The sequence below is a fragment of the Anolis sagrei genome, chromosome 6 (assembly GCF_037176765.1).
Source record: "Anolis sagrei isolate rAnoSag1 chromosome 6, rAnoSag1.mat, whole genome shotgun sequence".
NCBI lineage: Eukaryota > Metazoa > Chordata > Lepidosauria > Squamata > Dactyloidae > Anolis > Anolis sagrei.
In genome coordinates, this window is record NC_090026.1 from 116,664,230 (window position 1) to 116,686,003 (window position 21,774).

Consider the following 21,774-nt stretch of genomic DNA (forward strand, 5'->3'; position numbering starts at 1 on the left):
AGTGTCATTTCTTGGTAAAGTAAATGTAAAGGTTTCCCCTGACATTAAGTCTAGCTGTGTCCAACTCTGGGAGGTGTTCCTCATCTCCATTTCTAAGCCAAAGAGCCAATGTTGTCCATAGATACCTCCAAGATCATGTGGTCAGCATGACTGCATGGAGCACCATTACCTTCCCGCAGAAGCGATGCCTATTGATCTACTCACATTTGCATGTTTTTAACTGCTAGGTTGGCAAAAGCTGGGCCTAACAGTGGGAGCTCACCTTGCTTCCCAGATTCAAACCACCGACCTTTCAGTCAGCAAGTTCAGCAGCTCAGTGGTTTAACCCACTGTGCCACCAGGGGGCATAAGGCAAAATTTAAAGGTGATAAATAAATAAAATGTCCAAGTAGTACTGGCTGAATACTTGGTATCAGGCATGGACTTATTGCAACAAAATGAGTGACACAACCATAGAGGTGATGAATTTAGTGCAAATCAGACATGTATTCATTATATCAAAAGCCAAAGACCTGATTGATTTACCATCTTTATATCCCGCCTTTCTCACCCCAGAGGGGACTCAAGGCAGCCTTACAACAGGCAGCAATTTAAATAAACAATTACAATCAAAACCAGAATTATTAAAATCAACAATTAAAAATGCCAACCAAAACATAATCCAGTGCTGTTCTATTTGTCACATTGTTTCATAGTCACTTATTGCACTGCTCCAATTATTTGCCAAAAGCTTGGTCACAAAGCCAACTTTTTCCTGAATGTCAGGAGAGAAGGGGCTGATCTAATCTCACTGGGGAAGGAGTTCCATAGTTGAGGGGTCACAATTGAGAAGACCTGTCCCTCATCCCCACCAATCATGCCTGCAAAGGAGGTGGGACCGAGATCAGGGCCCCCACAGAAGATCTTAACCTCTGAGATGGTTCATTGAGGGAGATAAGTTAGGACAGGTAAGCTAAGCTGTAACTGTTTAGGGCTTTATAGGCTAAAGCCAGCACTTTGAATTGTGCTTGATAGCAGACTGGCAACCAGTGGAGCTGACATAGCAAGGGAGTTGTGTGCTCCCTGTAACCTGCTCTGGTGAGGAATCTGGCTGCTGGCCATTGGACCACTTGAAGATTCAGAACAATCTTCAAAGGCAACCCCATGTAGAGCACATTGCAGTAGTCTATTCGGGATGTAACAAGAGCATGGGCTACCATGGTCAAGTCTAACATCCCAAGTTATGGGTGCAACTGGCACACAAGTTTTAATTGTGCAAAAGTTCTCCTGGCCACTGCCCAGACTTGGGGTTCCAGGCTCAGCGATGAATCCAGGATCACTCCCAAGCTGAGAACCTGTGTTTTCAGGGGGAGAGTAACCCTGTCCAACACAGGCTGTAACCCTATACCCTGTTTGGCCTTATGACTGACCAGGAGTCAGTAAACAACTACAGTGTCCACAAAATGTCCCAATTATTATGATATTAAAGAAAACCACTCAGTTTTAAGACTACACTTCTTACCATATGCATTTTTTGGTTCCAAGTTCTACTGAACAAAGTGGGATTATTATTTATTTATTTATTTACTGTGCTTATAGAAGCCCAGGGGCGACTCACAGCGGTGTACAACATGTAGAAAATAAGGTGCAAATTACAAGACATAATCTAACAATAAACTAGCAACATCAACAACATCAACAATCTCAATATCAATAATACAAAATACAAAAAAGTCATTCGCGTCGTCTCATCGTTGAGCCACAATCCAATATCATTTTCCGTTGTTCCATTCCTATCGTCATTGCCAATTATTGCACTTCTTGTTCGAATGCCTTCTCGAACAGCCACGTCTTTAGTTGCTTCCGGAATGTCATAAGGGAGGGCACCAGTCTGATGTCCACGGGAAGGGTGTTCCACAGCCGAGGAGCCACCACCGAGAAGGCCCTGTCTCTCGTCCCCGTCAGGCGTGCCTGTGAGGCAGGCGGGATCGAGAGCAGGGCCTCCCCAGACGATCTCAAAGTCCTCGTGGGCTCATAGGCCGAGATGCGGTCAGATAGGTATCTTGGGCTGGAACTGTTTAGGGCTTTATAGGCCAACGCCAGCACCTTGAATTGAGCCCGGTAGCAAATGGGCAACCAGTGGAGCTGGTACAACAAGGGCGTTGTATGCTCCCTGCGTCCCGCCTAATCTCAGATGTGGTTATGTAGAAATATCCAGAACTTTTGAAAAGCTGTGCTTGGTAGTTCTATCTAAGCTTTTAAATTGTATTATTGGTGTTTTAGTATTGTGTGTGTGTGTGTGTGTGTGTGTGTGTTTCTGAGTGCCTTTGACAACTGGGTGATTCATCAGTTCAAATTAAACCAACCAACCAGTACAACCCTAAATGTAAACTAAGTTTGTGCAATGCTTTGGCTGCTACGCATGCCTTAACAATAGGCAAATCTATATATTCTTGGTGACCTGTCAGATGCTTTAATACTCTGAACCATGGCATTTTGTTGGCCTGCTTCCTGTACATACTGTTTGAGATGAATAAACAAAATCTCTTGAGTCTGTTTGATATACTTAGCCCCCAGAGAGTGCCACTGATGTACCCACCTGACCTGAAATATATTCCCATTTCTTGTGTATAGCCAAGTAGAGAGACAACCATTTCTGTGATCTTTTATTGAGCTCACAACTGGGAAAAGTCATGTGTTGTGGAATACAGAGCATAGAAGTTGGACTTTGTGGTAAATTATGGGACTCTCTTCAGCCATAACAACTGTGGGATGGTGCCAGTTTTAGTCCTTGATGAGAGATTTCAAAACCTCTAATGTAGGTTATAGCAACAGATGTTTCCTGGAAGAAGAGCAGATATTGCTTTAATAATTGTGGGTGTCTAAGAGCTATAGTATATATATAGTATAGAATTCAGCACTTTGGAGAGTTCTTTTGAAATTCAGCATCTTAGAGCTCCTTTGAAATTTAGACTAAAACCCCAAGACCCTTCCTCACAGCTGAATAAAATCCCACATTTTCTACATTGAACTGGAACATATGGCAGTGTGGACTCAGATAATCCAGTTCAAAGCAGATATTGTGGGATTTTTTTTCCTTGATATTCTGGGTTATATGGCTGTGTGGAAGGGCTCCTGTATTCGATAGCCTACCCCAGGGGTGTTGAACTCACTTTCACCAAGGGCCACATCAGCCTTATGGTTGCCTTCAAAGGGCCAGTTGTAATTGTAAAACTGCATAAATGTAACTATGTTGCCCTGGCACTGAATGCTTCGTGGGCTGTGAAAAAGGTGCCTGCACTTGCACCTGAAACAGGGTACCCAATATGCTAGCTAAGAAAGCACAGGGCAAGTTATGTGGCACTTGCAGCTCTTTCTTCTACCATCTTGATACTTTCTCAACATCTGTCACCTGAGTTCTCTGCCTAGTGGTAGGAATGGGCTTGCAAATAGGAGCTGTATGGCCATGTTCCAAAAGCATTCTCTCCTGACATTTCACCCACATCTATGGCAGGCATCCTCAGAGGTTGTGAGGTCTGTTGGAAACAAGGCAAGTGACTTTTATATATCTGTGGAATGTCCAAATGTGGGAGAAATAACTCTTGTCTGTTTGAGGAAAGTGTGAATGATGCAATTGATCACTTGATTAGCATTGAAAAGTCTTGCAGCTTCAAGGCTTGGCTGCTTCCTTCCTTTGTTGGTCCTGATTGTTTCTTGACTGGAATCATCCTGTTTTTCAGTGTTGTTCTTTCTTTGCTGATCTGATTTTAGAGTGTTTTTAGTACTGGTACCCAGATTTTGTTCATTTGCATGGTTTCCTCCTTTCTTTTGAAATTGTCCACATTCTTGTGGATTTCAGTGGCTTCTCTGTGCATTAAAAAAACAATACTCAAAAACAGGAGGATTCCAGACAAGAAAGAATCAGGGCTAGCTAATCACCTCCCAACAAAGGATTCCCCCAGGCAGGAAGTAGCAAAGCCTTGAAGCTGCAAGGCTTTTCAAACATGAAAGCTTTCGACAACACAGTTTTCACCCTTTTCTTATTAAAACATAGCATCTTGACATAAAATATTAGGTTAATTTGAAATCATTACTTTTATTTTTTTTATTTATTTACTACATTTATATTTACTGTGTATACTCGAGTATAAGCCGGCCCAAATATAAGCTGAGGCACCTGATTTTACCACAAAAAAAACTGGGAAAACTTATTGACTCGAGTATAAGCCAAGGATGGGAAATGCAGCAGCTATGGGTCAGTTTCAAAGTAAAAATAGATAGCAATAAAATTACATTAATTGGGGCATCAGTAGGTTGACTGTTTATTAATATTTACATAAAACTGTAAGATAAGACTTTCCAACTCTGACTAAACCATTATTCTAACCTTATTCAATGTACATGTGTTTACATATCCTTCCAATAATAATAGAGTAAAATAATAAATGTAATAATAATAAAAATAATAAAGCTAACCTATAAATGTAATAATAATCTATATAAATACAAAATGTAATGTTTGTTTGTGAGATTAACAGAACTCAAAAACCAGTGGGCCAATTGACACCAAATTGGGACAGCATACACCTAACAACCCAATGTATGTCCTTCATTCAAATTTTTTTGAGTTGTAGTTGCTAGGATTTATAGTTTACTTACAATCAAAGAGCATTCTGAACACCACCAATGATGGAATTGAACCAAACTTGGCACACAGGACTTCCATGACCAACAGAAAACACTAGAAGGGTTTGGTGGGCATTGACCTTGAGTTTGGGAGTTGTAGTTCACCTACAGAGAGTACTGTGGACTCAAACAATGATGGATCTGGACCAAAATTGGCATGAATATTCCATATGCCCAAATAGGAACACAGATGGAGTTTGGGGAAAATAGACCTTGACATTTGGGAGCTGGAGTTGCTGGGATTTATAGTTCACCTACAATCAGAGAGCATGCTGAACCCCACCAATGACAGAATTGGGGCAAACTTCCCACACAGAACCCCCATACTTAAGGCCACCCAGTCCAACTCCCTTCACCAGGACAAGAAAACGTAATCAAAGCCCTTCTGACAAAGCGCCATCCAGATATATCTATATATATCTCTCTATCTATCTATCTATCGATCTATCTATCTATCTCTGATTCACAGAGAGAGAGAGATAGTTTCATAGATTTGAAAGGGACCCCTAAAGAAGGACAATGATATGTTGCCTGTTCCAGAGTAGGCAAACCAGACAATCTCCACATCAACACTGACAAAGAAACAGCAAGAAATACTGTTTACCCACAAACATAAAGAAATTACATATATTAGAAACCAACACTTTCTAATTGCGTTATTTTCCAGATTACCAGACTGTGCCACAGCAACGCCTGGCAGGGGACAGCTAATAATAATAATAATAATAATAATAATAATAATAATAATAGAGTAAAATAATCAGAAACCTTGACTCAAGTATAGCCGAGGGGATTTTTCAGCCTTAAAAAAAGGCTGAAAAACTAGGCTTATACTAGAGTATATACAGTATATATTTTTTAGCACAATTGTAAGCCCTTCCAGGTGTTGTTGAATTTCAACCATCAACAATTATGCCCATTTGCAATACTAGCGAGGTGCAGCTTAACCACATTTGGATGTTGGCATGATTCTTTTTTTTTTTACTTTATAAAAGAAATAGCTCCAAGAGAAGTTGAAAGATTTCCTTCACAAAAAAAGGGAACAAATTACTGTCAAGCGTCAAGACAGTCTGTTATCACATCTCTGCTAGTCAGTGCTACTAGGAGCATTTTGGGGGAGAAATTGAGTTCTGCTGGGTTAATGAGAGTTCAAAAGGTCTTTCAAAAGGATCCCAAATGCTCTAAGCAGTAGTTGCTGTAATAACAAAAAAAAAAGTAAGGACTTGCTGATGTTAATCAAAGTACAAAATTAGACCCACTTCAGGAGGGAGTGACTGGCTTGGTATGGACAAAATAAAGGTCTCCTTCTCTTCTTTCAAAAGATGTTAACTAGAAGCTGTGGATCTGCTCCTTTCTTTATGTCCTGCTTGTCTGGCTTCTCAAGCTACAGTCTCTCTGCAAATAGTCAGGCTGTCAGCAGTGCTTTTTTGAAAGTAGGGCAAGAGTGGATTAATGCAGGAATTTTGCAGCAGGAAGCTCTGGTGTCTCACCTGTATGAGCTCAGGACTGCAGTTGTGTCCTGCTTCATTGCTCTGAAGCATCTTTTATCTCTCAAAGTCTAGACATCTGAGCGCATCCTCTTTCCTGGCTGCAGTTTTTTTTCACAGCATACAGGTATTGTGGCAAACCACTTTTTAGTGGCTTCTTGTTAAAGTGCATTTAAAGACCAAGCTACAATGGACATGTGAAACTTAGCAATCAGTAAAGGGGTCACTTGGTTTTGCATTTCCTGAAGAAGCTGGTATTTTGTAGACCCAAGTAGTACCAGATTTATGCAGAAAGTAAATCAACTACAATTTAGTGCCCAGATTATAAGGAAATTCTATTTTTTTAAAAAAATGAAAATACCATATATACCCTACTATAAGCCGACCCGAATATAAGCCAAGGCACCTGATTTTACCACAAAAAACTGGGAAAATGTATTGACTCGAGTATAAGCCAAGGATGGGAAATGTAGCATTTACGAGTCAATTTCAATATAAAAATAGATACCAATAAAATTATATTAATTTAGGCATCAGTAGGTTAAATGTTTTTGAATATTTACATAAAACTGTAATTCAAGATAAGACTGTACAACTCTGATTGAACCATTATTCTAACCTTCTTCAGTGTAAATATGCTTACATGTCCTCCAATAATAATAAATAGAGTAAAATAATAAATGTAATAATAATACAGTAAAATAATAAATGTAACAATAACAATAATAGAGTAAAATAATAAAAGTAATAACAACAACAATAAAATAATAAATGTACTAATAATAATAACAACAAAGTAAAATAATAAATAATATTGACTCGAGTATAAGCCGGGGGAGACTTTTTCAGCCTAAAAAAGGACTGAAAAACTAGGCTTATACTCGAGTATATACAGTAATACATATTTTTGGTAATTCACTGGGATCTTTTAAACTTGACATAGCTTAGAGCCACAATGGCTTAAAGCAGACCTGTTTTTAAAGATACACATTAGCCATCTGGTGACCAGTGAGTCTAAGATTTTGGACTTTGCAGTATCAGTTCAAGGCATATTGAATAATATACATATAATATTGATAATAATATTAGAATGTATTATAATATAATAATAATACTAATAAGATCTTGTCTGCTGTGGACTCATCTTGTTGTGTTTCAAATAATACAAAATAATAATAATAATAATAATAATAATAATAATAATCTTTATTTATACCCCGCCACCATCTCCCCGATGAGGACTCGGAGCGGCTTACATGGGGCCAAGCCCAGACAACATGTTACAGCAAAAGTAAAACCAAAACATAAACAACAAGCAACATCATCAAAATTACACGAGAAAAAATTGAATACAGTAACAAAATAACATTACAATAAACACAAATGCAGTGACAGTGGGCGGACCACATTTACAGGATAAAATGTTTAAAAACTTTAATAAGATAAAATAAGAGCAAGTTATTTGCAGGGAGCTCATAAAGAAACACAGGGTTGTGAACTAAACTAAATTACATGTAATATTACTAATAATATTGCAGTGTAGTGGTATAGGAAAATGTAAAAAGTTTTCCCCTGACCTTAAGTCTAGTTGTGTCCAATTCTGGAGCATGGTGCTCATCTCCATTTCTAAGCTGAAGAGCTGGCATTGTCCATAGACACCTCCAAGGTCATGTGGCTGGCATGACCACATGGAGTGCGATTATCTTCCCACAGAAGCAGTACCTATTGATCTACTCACATTTGCATGTTTTCAAATTGCTAGGTTGGCAGAAGCTGAGGCTAACAGCCCACTCCCTGGATTCAAACCACCAACCTTTTGGTCAGCAAATTCAGCAGCTCAGCAATTTAACCTGCTGCACTACCAGGGGGCCCAAGTACAATATAGTAATATATAATACTCATTATTATATTATTATATTGTATTGTTATTAGTATTATATTGTATTACAATATTATGATCAATATTATATATGCATACAATATATTATAATGTACATTATGTATATGTATGTGCATATAATATTGATCATAATATTTTAATACAATATAATACTAATAATACAATATAATAATGATATATTTTATATTACATGTAATATTACTAATAATATTGCAGTATAGTGGCATAGTACAATACAGTAATATATAATGGCCTTTGTAAGCCGCATCGAGTCCTTCGGGAGATGTTAGCGGGGTACAAATAAAGTTAATAATTATTATAATAATAATACTAATATTCTGCTATGCTAATAATATAATATATTGTATCCACATATAACTTGTAAGCCACTCTGAGTCCTCTTCAGGGTGAGAAGGGTGGGATATAAATGTGGTAAATAAGTAAATAAATAAATACTGGATCCTCAAAATAGCTTTGGTACTTGGATAACTCCTTTAAAATATGGAATTTCTCTTTAATTTATATTCTCTTTCTCCCCCAGTATAGGATTCAAGGCCGTTCATAATATAAATTATAATAAAACACAGTTAAACCAATGGGCTATAAACTGTTTCTTTAGCAGTATAAAATGATAGAGAAATGTTTTTTAAAGGCAAAGATTATGTAAGGGTAGAACTCAATGAGGGCTCGAGACCATGAAGTACTTGAAATACTAAGTTTCCAATAACTGGGAAAGTTGTCAAGAGTAAACCACTTGACAGCAGGGGAGATAACCTAGATTGAGACCAGAAAGAGCATTTCAGCTTTATTTATTTATTAGATTACAGAGGTTCCAATAAACATGGCCATGCTGTTCTCATAAGGCCAAGCGCAGACGCAGTACAGATTAATCAGAACATGAATAATTTAAAATATTTATCCCCTTCACTTTTTTCTTGGCTCTGTGTCAGTAGTTTTGCTACTGATAATATTCCTTAATAAGATGATGGGTAAAGAAGGGCTTGAAGCAACAGTTCATGATGCGGAGTGCAATTCTGTTGCTTGCTTACTCAGTCATATGCCACATTCAGCGTGACTTCACTCTTTAAAAAAAAACATACATTGGATTGCAGTCCTCCATTTGTGTTTGTATAAGAGAGATACTCCAGAGATTTATAACAATTTCCAAAGGAGTAGTCTTGATAGTCTTGTTGCAGCAAACACAACAGAGGCCTATCACATCCAATGAGAGAATGTATAACAGATTTTATTATTAAGCTTTAAGCTCATACTATTAGCTCTGTGTGTATACATGCTGTGTGTGCTATGCCATCAGTTTTCAAGGCACCACATGATGTGGCATGGTTTGCACTTCTCATTCACTATATTTTGCTGTTTTCCCAGTCTGGGATTCAAGGTAGTTTAACAAAAGTTAAAACAGATACACACACACACGTGTGTGTGTGTAATGTTCATTTGTGGGATTAACATGACTCAAAAACCACTGGACAAATTGACATGAAATTTCGATACAATACACCTATTCATTCATAAAAACACTGAAAAACACAGCAGAGGGACTTAAAAAGCCAAACTAGCAAAAAGACTCTATAGCACATGCTCAAAACAACACACAATAGCATATCCACACTCTCTTTCTGACTACAGCTCCCAGCATCCCCTAGACCAGGCCCTTTAGGAGAGGAGGATGATCCAAATGCCCTGCTTCCAAGCTGCATATTTTCTTCTTCTTGGATTCTTTTGAGAGCATCCCAATCTCTACATATTTCCAATTTCCTATTCCTGGACTGCAACTCCCAACAATCCTCCAGATAGATAAGATAGATAGATTAGATAAAGATAGGTAGGTAGATAGATAGATTGATCAGGAGGATTGCTGGGAGTTGTAGTCCAAGAATAGATAGAGAAGGAAGAAAGGGGAGAAAGCAGAAGGGAAAGAAAAGGGTGTAAGAACGGAAGAGGAAGAGGAAGAGAAGGAAGGAAGGAAGGAAAGAATGAAAGAAAAAAGGGAAGGAAGGAGGGAAGGAAGGAAGGAAAGAGGGATAGAAGGACAGAGGAAAGAAAGGAGGAAAGAAAGAGGGAGGGAAGGTTGATCACAGCAACGTGTGGTGGGTACAGCGTGTGTGTGTGTCATACAAAAGTTCAAAATAAAATTAAAGTGTAATTAAGTTTTTTTAAAAAATGGCAAGTGAAACTGTTAAAAGGAACAAGGGTAACAAGGAGGGCATAAATCTAACCTTTCTAGGGAAGCTAGGAGAAGCCACTGAGAAGGTCTTCTTCTGCATTCCCACCAGACATACCTATAAGGCTGATGGGACACAGAGAAGATCTCAAGACATGAACAGATACGAAGATGTAATCCTTTCCCTACTGGTCAACATCAAAATTGGTTGCTGTGCTAAATTTCTAAATGGCGATTGGCTGATAAACAGAGTTCTGCCACCAAAACCAAGTAGATATCTCAGGACACAATGCTTGCATTTCATGCTAAAAAACAAAGACTGGGATTATTCAGCCATAAATTTAACTAATCCTTCATACATGTTAAAATCTTATAGATGTTTTGATCAAAAAGAAACCTTGGGGCCAAATGGTGGAGCCCAACCTATTTTTTTTTCCTAACCCTCCATATCTCAAAACTCCATCGAAAGCCCTTTTATTTTTGCTATCCCCAAAGAGTGAATTGTCTTTAGGAATGGCAATTTCTTCTCTTACTGTCCAACATCAAAAATGCCTATCCTTCCAGTTTGGCTTTGTTTGTTTGTTTCTATTTTTGATCATTTTTGCAATCACTACAGCTATCAAAGAAATCGAGACCAGAAAAGTAGTCCCATTGTTGTCCATTCCTGTTATAGAACTAAATTGAAATAGCAAATAAAATGGAAACTGGTAAAATTTGCCATTGAAATGGTCTCTTTGTTGTTTTAAATGTAGTGACACCAAAATATTGCCTTGCCAATCCTGCCCTAAGTTATAGCTAAGCAGCTATGAATTTCAATATGTGTTTATTTTGGAGAAACACATCTTTCAATAGCAAGATGATACTGATGATAACCCGCAACTCAAGGGCTGACAATTTAGCTCAAATCACCATGTGAAATTGGTCAGTTTCCCATTTCCTTTGGCCTTTTCTGAAGAAAAAAAACCCTCCACATTTTCATTCATTTAATCTTTGCTCGATTTTCCTGTTTTTACTGTCTAGCTAGCTCTTTTCCTTCAACTATTTTGAATCCTTGGATACCCAGGCATAACTTTTCTTCAAACTGGGCAGATTTTTAAAATGGAACCAAACTGATAATTTTCTCTACCTTTATGGAAGCTCTTCCGAAACCGACACCTTTGTACTCCAAAGAAGGAAGGATTGTGCATGCTATCATGCTCCATTGTTTTTATACATAAATAAAAACAATTAGTGACACTTAAATAAAACACAACTACTGATATATTTTAAACAGTTATGTATAACATCCTAAATGAAGTAATTTTCTGACATTTTTTCTGGCTTTATTTATTTATTTATCATGTCAGGGGCAACCAGACCATTGTATTACATTTGTAACAGAACAAAACAAACAAACAAACAAAACACAAGGTTTGCAAGCTTGGTAGTTGATTAAATGCCCTTTGACTATAATCCAGCTGCTATTTAATAATAATAATAATTATTATAATTATAATAATAAACATTATTTATACCCTGCCACCATCTCCCATAGGAACTGGGGGGGGGGGGGGCGGGTTTACAAAATAGCAGATTTAGAGTTAGAAAGTCAGGTATTTCCATATATTGACATTAAAAAGTTAGGCATATCAGCTTCTGCCTAGTGGCCTGAAGCTTATTTGTGTAGTCCCACCTAGAACAGATCCATTGAATCCATTGTTGTGTGGTGAGCCAACTGATAGGTAACCCCTATTATTTCAATGTTTCTGTCTTCTTGTTGTTGCTAGGAATGAGAGACCACCAAGAGTCCAAATCATCCACTTCCCTGCTCAAGTCTTGCAAACACCGATCTGTGGCTTCCTTCATTGAATCAACCCATCCGTAATGTAGTCTTCCTCATTTCCTACCGCTTCCCACCTTACCAAGGGTTATTGCCTTTTCCAACAAGTTACATTATCTCATGATATGTCCACATTATGACAGCTTCAGTTTAGCCATCTTATCTTCTATAGAAAGTTCAGGCTTGATTTGCTTTAGGATTGATTAATTGGTCAGTTTGGCAGCCTATGATGCCTGCAGAACTCTGCTCTAGCATCACATTTCAAATATATTGTTTTTCTTCCAGTCAGTTTTCCCCACTTTCCCCCCATGTAAAGAAATAAGACCTATTCTAGCTGATTGTAACAACAGAATTTATAGTCTGTTTACAGTTTTATTTCTGGTTTAATTGTGCCCCCTTTTCATTGTCTAACATTCTCAAATTCAGCAGTACCCATAATGTATGAAAAAGGAGACTTGTTTTTGCCATGTATGTATGTATGAATACACACACACACACACACTAGATGTCCTCTGCCACGCATTTCTGTGGCACAGTCTGTGTATGTTTTGTGTGTATATATATTTGTGTATGTGTGTGTGTATGTTTGTAGCTGTATATATTTGTGTGTATATGTGTTTATATGTGTGTATATATTTGTGCATATATGTGTGTTTGTGTGGTGTATATATGTGTGTGCATATGTGTATATATGTGTATTTCTGTATTTATATGTGTATATGTATATTGTGTATATGTGTGTGCTTGTGTATATACATATATGTGTGTATATGTGTGTGTGTATGTGTGCATGTGTATATGTATGTGTATATTTGTGTGTGCTTGTATATATATGTGTGTATGTATGTATGTGTGCATTATTATTATTATTATTATTATTATTATTATTAACTTTATTTGTACCCCGCTAGCATCTCCCGGAGCACTCGATGCGGCTTACACAGGCCAAAGCCTCAAAACACAATACAGTAAAACATAACACAACAGTAAAAAACACAGCAAATCAGTAGTTAAGCAAGCAGTAACGACAATAACGATACATCATGACACTTTAAAACTGGGCCAGCCAGCGCAATGGGGTACAGGGTTAAAAGTGCTAGAGTGGCAGGAGGAGCATAGGAATAAAATAGTACGGTGTGCAGTAATGTTAATTGTGCTAAAGTGCTTCTAGTACTTGGGTGGGGATTCCTAATCTGAGAAGGCGCATCGGAACAGCCAAGTTTTTAGGTTCTTTCTGAAAGCTGCTAAAGTAGGGGCCTGGCGAAGATCTTTTGGAAGGGCATTCCAAAGTCGGGGGGCCGCCACAGAAAAGGCCCTGTCTCGTGTCCCCACCAAGCGCGCTTGTGACGTGGGTGGGATCACGAGCAAGGCCTCCCCAGATGACCGGAGCGAGCGTGTGGGTTCGTAGATAGAGATGCGGTCACGCAGGTAGGGTGGTCCCAAACCGTTCAGGGCTTTGTAGGTGAGCACCTGCACCTTGAATTGGGCTCGGAAAATAAATGGCAGCCAGTGGAGCTTCTTAAACAGAGGGGTAGACCTCTCTTGATAATGAGCCCCAGTTAGCATCCTGGCTGCTGCCCGCTGGACCAGTTGGAGTTTCCGAGCCGTCTTCAAGGGCAGCCCCACGTAGAGCGTGTTGCAGTAATCCATTCTAGAGGTGACCAAGGCATGGACCATGTGTATATGTATATGAGTGTATGTGTATATATGGTTTATTTGGGGGGAGGGGCTTAAGTCTGTTCTTCTGGGGGTTTTTTGTATGTTTTCAGGGGTGATGGACACTCATTGGACTGTTCGGTGTATTGTGTCAAAATTTCATGTCAATTCATCCAGTGGTTTCTGAGTTATGTTTTTCCTGCAAACGATCATTGCATTTATATAGATAAAGATATAGATATATCTATATAAATCTGTTAGGTTGGTTCAACGGGACAGCAAAACTTCACAACCCCCCAACGAAACTTCACCAAAATTGCCATGCCCATAACACAACCCACAAGGTACAAACATATCTACTCAAAATGAAAAACAACACAACAACACACTCACAAAACGGCAAAACAACAAAACTCCACAACCCCCCAACGAAACTGCACCAAAATTCCCATGCCCATAACACAACCCACAAGGTACAAACATATCTACTCAAAATGAAAAACAACACAACAACACACTCACAAAACGGCAAAACAACAAAACTCAAAAAAACCCCACTGAAACTTAACCAAAATTCCCATGCCCATAACACAACCCACAAGGTACAAACATATCTACTCAAAATGAAAAACAACACAACAACACACTCACAAAACGGCAAAACAACAAAACTCAAAAAACCCCAATGAAACAGACGCAACCCCACGCTCCATCACTCCCCCTGCCGCCACACACACACACACACAACCCCACGCTCCATCACTCCCCTGCCCCAATCTTACCTCCTTTTACTTCATGCCACTTCCAAACCCCGGCCCGCCCCTTCCCACCCTGTCAAAATCCAGGAAAGACGGGAAGCAAAGAAGGAAGAAAGAGAAAGGGAGGTAAAGAAAAAGGGGGAATGAAGGAAAGTTAGAGAAAGAAGGAAGAGGAAAAGGAAAGAAAAGGAAAGATGGAAGGAAAGAAAAGAGAGACAGCAGAAGAGAAAGAAAAAGGGGGAAGGAAGGAAAGAGGTAGAGAAGGAAGAAATGAGAGACAGAGGGAGGGAAAGAAAAAGGGGGAAGGAAGGAAGGAGAGAAGAAAAGAAAAAAGGGAATGAAGGAAGGAAAGAGGGAGTGAAGGAAGGGGGAAGATGTAGAGAAAGAGGGAGGGAAGGAAAGAAGGAAAGAGAGAAGGAAGAAAAGAGACCAGAAGAGAAAGAAAAGGGGGGAAGGAAGGAAGGAGAGAAGGAAAGAAAAAAGGGAATGAAGGAAGGAAAGAGGGAGTGAAGGAAGGAAGGGGGAAGATGTAGAGAAAGAGGGAGGGAAGGAAAGAAGGAGAGAGAGAAGGAAGAAAAGAGACCAGAAGAGAAAGAAAAAGGGGGAAGGAAGGAAAGAAATAGAGAAGGAAGAGGAGAAGGAAAGATGGGAGGAAAGGAAGGAAGGAAGGAAGGAGGGAAAGAAGGAGAGAAAGAGGGAAGGTTGGCCACAGCAACATGTGGCGGGTAAAGGTTGTGATTTCTATTATTATTATTATTATTATTATTATTATTATTATTATTATTATGCTATTCTTCCTATTAGACCCTGGGGGAATGGGAGAGGTGTCAGGTCCCGGAGGCAATGCATTGCATTATTGTTATTGTTATGATGGTGGTGAAATAAAAGGAAATAAAAAGTGAAAGAAGGAAGCAAACAGGGAGGGAAGAAAGGCAAAGGAAGGAAGGGGGAGGGAATGAAGGAAAGAGAGAAGGATGAAACCAAGTAGTGAAAGAAAGAAAGAGGTAGAGAAGGAAGAAAGGAGAGAAAGGGGGAGGAAAAGGGGGAAGGAATAGGTAGGTACCTCTCTTTCATAATAGTCCAGATCTCAACCTCAACTTTGATAAGTTTTACTATAGGCCACAGCAATGCGTGGCAGGGCACAGCTAGTAGATATATATAGAAAGAGAGAGGGGATTTGAGCTACCAGAATTTCTATACGTTGCTTGATTCCATTGAAAAGTCACCTACACCATGAATTATTTTTTGTAGCGGTCTGGTTAACAAGACACAGGAAAGATTTATATGTTTGCTATCTACTTTTTGTTTTGCCAACCTTTATATTTCATTTTTTTCTGAGTAGCTAGTTTCTGGGTTTCTTAGCAGATAGTTGTTTGCAGCCTTTCTTTTTCTTTTATTCTCTGCTCTGTTGCCTTAAGTCTCTCTATCACCTCATGACATGATTTCTAAAAGTGGATACTTTGTAACCACCTCTTTTTCTTCCTCCCGCTTTTCCTGTGAAGAAAGCAGGATACACACACCAGCTTTTGAGTTGATTATAATTAATGAAAGTATCACAATCACCCCTTTTTCCAAGGGTAGATTTTCAAAATATATTTGTTTTTGTTTTGTTTTTTCATTCCTCTGCTTTACACATCTGAAGAAATGAAACTAGTTGATTGCTACCAGTAGGGAACCACATCCCTGTACACAATTAGAATCCCATGCTGGAAAAAAGAGGAAGCATAAATTAAATTGAATATGTTATTCTATACCATTTTTCCCATTTTGTGACCCACTTCTTTTGGATTATGCCCCCATCTGCTCCAACCAGTGTGATAGAATCATAGAATCACATAATTGGAAGAGACTTCATGGGTCACCCAGACCAACCGCTGCCAAGTAGCAGGAAAATCACATTCAAAGCACCCCTGACAGATGGCCATTCAGCTTCTGCTTAAATTCTTCCAAAGAAGGCGCCTCCACCACACTCTGGAGAAGAGAGAGAGTTCCACTGCTGAACAGCCCTTCTCACAGTTAGGAAGTTTTCCCTAATGTTCATGTGGAATCTCCTTTCCTGTAGTTTGAAGCCATTGTTCCATGTCCTAGTCTGCAGGACAGCAGAAAATAAGCTTGCTCCCTCCTCCCTGTGACTTCCCCTCACATGCATATACATGGCCATCACGTTTCCTCTCAGCCTTCTCTACTTCAGGCTAAACATGCCCAACTCTTGAAGCCGCTCCTCATAGGGCTTGTTCTCCAGACTTTTGATCATTTTAGTCGCCCTCCTCTGGAGACATTCCTGCTTGTCAACATCTCCTTTCAATTGCAGTACCCAGAATTGTATTCCAGGTGTGGCCTGACCAAGGCAGAATAGAGGAGTAGCACGACTTCTCTGGATCTAGAAACTGTATTCCTGTTTATGCAGGCCAAAATCCCATCGGCTTTTTTGGCTGCCGCATCACATTGTTGGGTCATGTTTGATGAAACTTGTAGTCAAAACCACCTAGAAAGCAAGACTTTGAGGAACAGTGTCACACATAGATTGATGCACAGAAATGTGAAGAGGAAGGGCTCTTCATCCACCTTTTAGATTTGTGTAGAAAGCCAGAAGGCACAAATGGTCATGCAGAGTGAGAACTGTCACAAGTCCTTTCCATCTTTCATACAGGTATTAGCAGAGAGGCAACATGGTTGTCTTACTCTAAAGCAAAATATGGCTTTAAAATGACAAAACGATGCTGTTGTGCCTTAAAGAGTTTAGTAGATGTTTTGTCGAAGCCTTTCATGGCCAGAATGACTGGGTTGTTGTGAGTTTTCTGGGCTGTATGGCCTTGTTCCAGAAGCATTCCATCCTGACATTAAATCCACATCTATGGCAGGCATTCTCAGAGGTTATGAGGTTTGTTGGAAACTAGGTAAGTGAGGTTTATATATCTGTGAATGGTCCAGAGTGGGAGAAAAGATCCCCTCAGGCACCAACCTGACAGGCTTTGAAGCTACAAGGCCATTAAATACTAATCAAGGTGATCAATTGCAACATTCAACCTTGCCTCAAGCAGACAAGAGTTCTTTCTCTCACCCTGAACATTCCACAGATATATAAACCTCACTTGCCTGGTTTCCAACAACCTCTGAGTATCCCTGCAATAGATGTGGGCGAAATGTCAGAAGAGAATGACGCAATGACTTAAACCCTTGTGCTGGCAGGACTAAAGACCAACAGATCGGAGGTTTGAATCAGGGGACAGCATGGATGAGCTCCCTCTGTCAGCTGCAGCTCCCCATATGGGAGCATGAGAGAAGCCTCTCATAAGGATGGCAAAACATCAAAACATCTGGGCGTCCCCTGGGCAACGTCCTTGCAGATGGCCAATTTTCTCACACCAGAAGCGATTTGCACTTTCTGACACCAGAAAGAAATCATATTTGAAAACTTTTTTCTTACTTTTTCTTCCTGCCACATCTTTTCATTGTGAGGAAACCCCTTCTTTGTGGAACCTGATTCAGCCGAAAGATTGACAGCCTGTGCTAACTCCTGCAATGGAGCATCTCTGTGGTTTCTCCCCTTCCCTTGATGCCCTGAGGATCTGCTCATTCTGCTCAATGGTCGAGCCAGCCCTGGACAAGAGGAGAGAAATGCGCTTGGAGCTTGGATACACATTCCAGCAGATTGGACAGTGGCTTTATGGTTTTTCCTTTCCCTCGGGTGCAGTTCAGCTTCCTTTTCCCCCATCTAGTCTTCTTGAGCATCTCTCCCTTTGCCCCACACACAACTGGGAGCTGAGTTTGCAAGCTGAGGAGAGAGGGATGGGAAAGGGGAGGGCTTGCCAAAAAGGGGGGAGGAACTGAGGATCTATTTTTTTTGGAGGGAGGGGGGCACTTGGTGGTCTTGCCTCCCTCTGACGTCAGAGGCCGAGAGTCCACGGCGATTGGGTCTAATTAGACTTTGCAGCAGCTGCGAATCCACGCGCGGATCCTCATTGGCTCCCAAAGTAGACGGCGGGGGCCAAAGAAGGTGCAAAAAGAGAGAGAGAGAGAGAAAAGGGGGAGGAAAGAGAGAGAGGGGGAGGGAAAGAAGAAGGGAGGGAAGGGGGGGAGGAAGAAGAAGAAAAAAAAGTCAATGCACCGCCGTGCATTTCCAGCCTCCGATAAAGCCCAGCGCTTGAGGGGGGAATGAATGAAAGAGTGCGAGAGAAAAGGGAAAGGGAGAGAGAGAGAGAGAGGGAGAAGTAGCAGCTGCCTTGATTTAATTCCCTCTCTATATAAAGAACAGGGAAGCAGTGAAGGGAAAGGGCAGGAAGGGGAGTCGCAGCTCCTTTGATTTAATTGTTACGAAGAGGAAGAAGAAGAGGAAGAAGAAGAGGAAGAAGACGTCTGCCCTCGCCACGTTCCCTCCCTCGCTCCCTCCCTCCTTCCCTCCGTCTCTCTTCTTAAGAAAGAGCGCCAATCTTTGGAGCGCATTCAGAAACAAGCCTTTGCTCTCTCTCGCTCTCTCTTTTTGGACAGCGTTCTCTTTGGAAGCGAGCTCAGCTCTCCCGGCTGTCGGAGGGTCCGGAGGGAAGCGGCTTCGCGTGGAGGAAGGAAGGAGGGAAGAAAGGAAGAAAGAAAGGAAGCAAGAAAGGAAAAGCCCCGACCGGTGCCCTCCCGTGCTGTCTCTCCCTCTCTCTCTCCTTCTTCTCGGCTCTTCCTCCGCGATGACCTCCGTCTTGGGCAGCAGCCGAGGGGTTGGGGGTCCCAGCGGGCAACTGAAATGTAAGCCCAAGAGGAGGAGGAGGAGACGGTCCAAGAGGAAAGGTAAGCCTTCTCAAGGATAATACAAAGCTATACCTCACCTAAGCTCTTTTCCTCGGGTAGTGGTCGCATGTGCTTCTTTTTTGCGGTGGGTACTTTTTTCTCTCGTGGGAATCTCTTTGACCCGACACAAGGCGGACACTCAGGTAGCGTTTGAAGGAGAGACAAGGAGCCCTTGCTTGTAAAAGGGGGTGTTATATGTATGTGCATAGAGGGCTAAAACAAAAGGTAGAGGGGATGGAGAAGAGCCTAGTTTGCCTTCTCTCCCTGCCATGGATCCAAATAGCTTGATAGATACTGCAGAGGGAAGTGGAAGCATCCCTGGCTGGTGCTCCCTTTGACCCTGTCGGAGGTAAATCTATATACAAATAAGTATCGATAAGAGTCTAGTTTTCCTTCTCTCTCTGCCATGTATCCAAAGATCCAGACACTGCAGGACAAAGTGGAAGGAGCATCCCTAGCAGGGGCTTTCTTTGACTAGCAGGGGCTTTCTTTGACACACATATATGCACATACACACACATATATGTGTGTGTATATGTGTGTGTGTATATATGTGTGTGTGTGTATGTATGTATATATATATATATATATATATATACTGTAGTTTACTTCTGACAGGTTCAAAGGGAGCACTTCAGAGAGATGCTTCAACAGTCCACAGATATGTAAGCCCCACTTGCCTAGTTTCCTACAAACCTCACAACCTCTGAGGAAGCCTCCTATAGATGTGGGCAAAACGTCAGGAGAGAATGCTTCTGGAACATGGCCATACAACCCAGAAAACTCACAGCAACTCAGTGATTCTGACCATGAAAGTCTTCAACAACACATTGCTTCAGCATTACATACACACACACACACACACACACACACACACATATATATATATATATATATGATTTCGAATGAGTTAATAGGACAAGGGAAAATAGCTGGAACTCCTAAAGACTCTTGAAAAGAATCCAAAGACTTTGTAGGTCTCTCCCCCTTCCTTCTAAAAGATCATTACACAATTATCTCCATCACATTCAGTTGCCATTGCGATAAGTCCCAGTTTCTCTGCAGCAGTGTTTAGTTTACCCATCGGGATCTCTGTCCCATCTGGAGAAGAAAATACAGGTTGAGCATTCCTTCACTGAAAATCCCAAATCCTCCCAAACCCAAAGTGGTAGTTCAATGTCAACATTGCGTCGTGTGCAAGATCATTTTAGAAATATTATATAAATAAAATCACTGCCAGGCTGTGTGTATGAAACATAAACAAACGCCACGTTTAGATTTGGGTCCCATCTCCAATGTTTCTCATTATGTATGTAGATGCAGGTAGTTCTAAATCCAAAGCACTTCTGGTCCCAAGCATTTCGGATACTCCACTTGTGCTGCGTATTTGGAATCATGTCCCATTCGACCATTTCTCATCTCTCAGAGATGTATTTTGAACAGGAGAAGCTCATTTGCATTTACAGGGAGGCGGAGAGAAAAATAGACACGAGGAGAGGAAGGAAGAAAAGAGGCCAATTTGATGACAAGTTGTTTCCGGCAAGTTGTCATTTTTGCGCCTTGTTGTTGTTGATATTATTACTCTTATTGCCAAGGCTGGCTGCCTTTAAAGTTAGGGAGTGCATTAATGCCACACACTTCTCCTCTAAGGAGAACAGAATTCTATAAATGATAGATGAGCAATTATCCTAATCCAAAAAAGAAAGGAGCACAGCTTCAGAATGTCACTGAAAGTGGAAATGTCTGCTTGAGATTAAACAAGTTTTTTTTTCCAAAGCTGTCCTGTTTCCTTCATAAAGGAAGGAGGGGATGCTGCCAATGGATTGCGAGAGCTGTATGTGTTGCTAAAAATATGGCAAAATAGTTGAAAGTCAAATACTTCATTCGGCAAAATGTGTTATGGGCTAGAAGCTCAGCCCAAAGTCCCTTATCAAAGTCCCTTAAATTCCACTTAGGATGTACTTGTCATTTGTTACAGAGGCCTTAGATAAGTTACTGTCGGCTCACTCAATCATTGCAAGACTGAGCTTCTTTTTGAAAGTTGGAATGGAAATGCTATCCTTTCTCCCATCTCTGGGATTTAAGCAGTCAGCCTGTACAAGCCTAAAAATATTGCTTGCCTAGGTTAGACTTTTTATTACTTTCTTGTTTTATAGTAAATCTATCGTGAATGTGCCTCTGCGTAGGTTTTGGGAGTGTTTTCAAAACAGAATCAATAATAGCTTAATATTATTGTTTTGTAGTGTTTCCTTTCAGTTTGGGCTTTCCTCCAGGTAGGCACCCAGGAGCAAACTAAATCTTCAGATTTGCAGGTAGTAAAGCACACAAATAAGACAAATACACTATCATCCTGTTTTTACTTTTAACTTTGGAAAGAGAAAACTTATGGTATGTGTATCTTCTGTCAGAAAGGGAGCTCCTAGAAGCGTTCTGAGTTTCAGAATTAGTATTTAAAATATCAAGTCAAAAGGGGTAACATGACATTATTCATTAGTTTCTACCAAACCCATTCATCTAGAAGTTAGATCTTT

The 21,774-nt window shown here is 40.3% G+C and overlaps 1 protein-coding gene across 1 annotated transcript in view; it reads left to right on the plus strand.

The window, feature by feature from the left end:
* Window positions 1-18,523: 18,523 nt before the first annotated feature.
* ADARB2 (adenosine deaminase RNA specific B2 (inactive)) overlaps window positions 18,524-21,774 on the plus strand; it is a 394,803-nt gene continuing 391,552 nt past the window's right edge. The window contains exon 1 of the mRNA XM_060782551.2: window positions 18,524-19,243. Within this exon, the coding sequence (XP_060638534.2) occupies window positions 19,144-19,243 (100 nt within the window). The 5' untranslated portion in view covers window positions 18,524-19,143. The remainder of the gene's footprint in view (window positions 19,244-21,774) is intronic.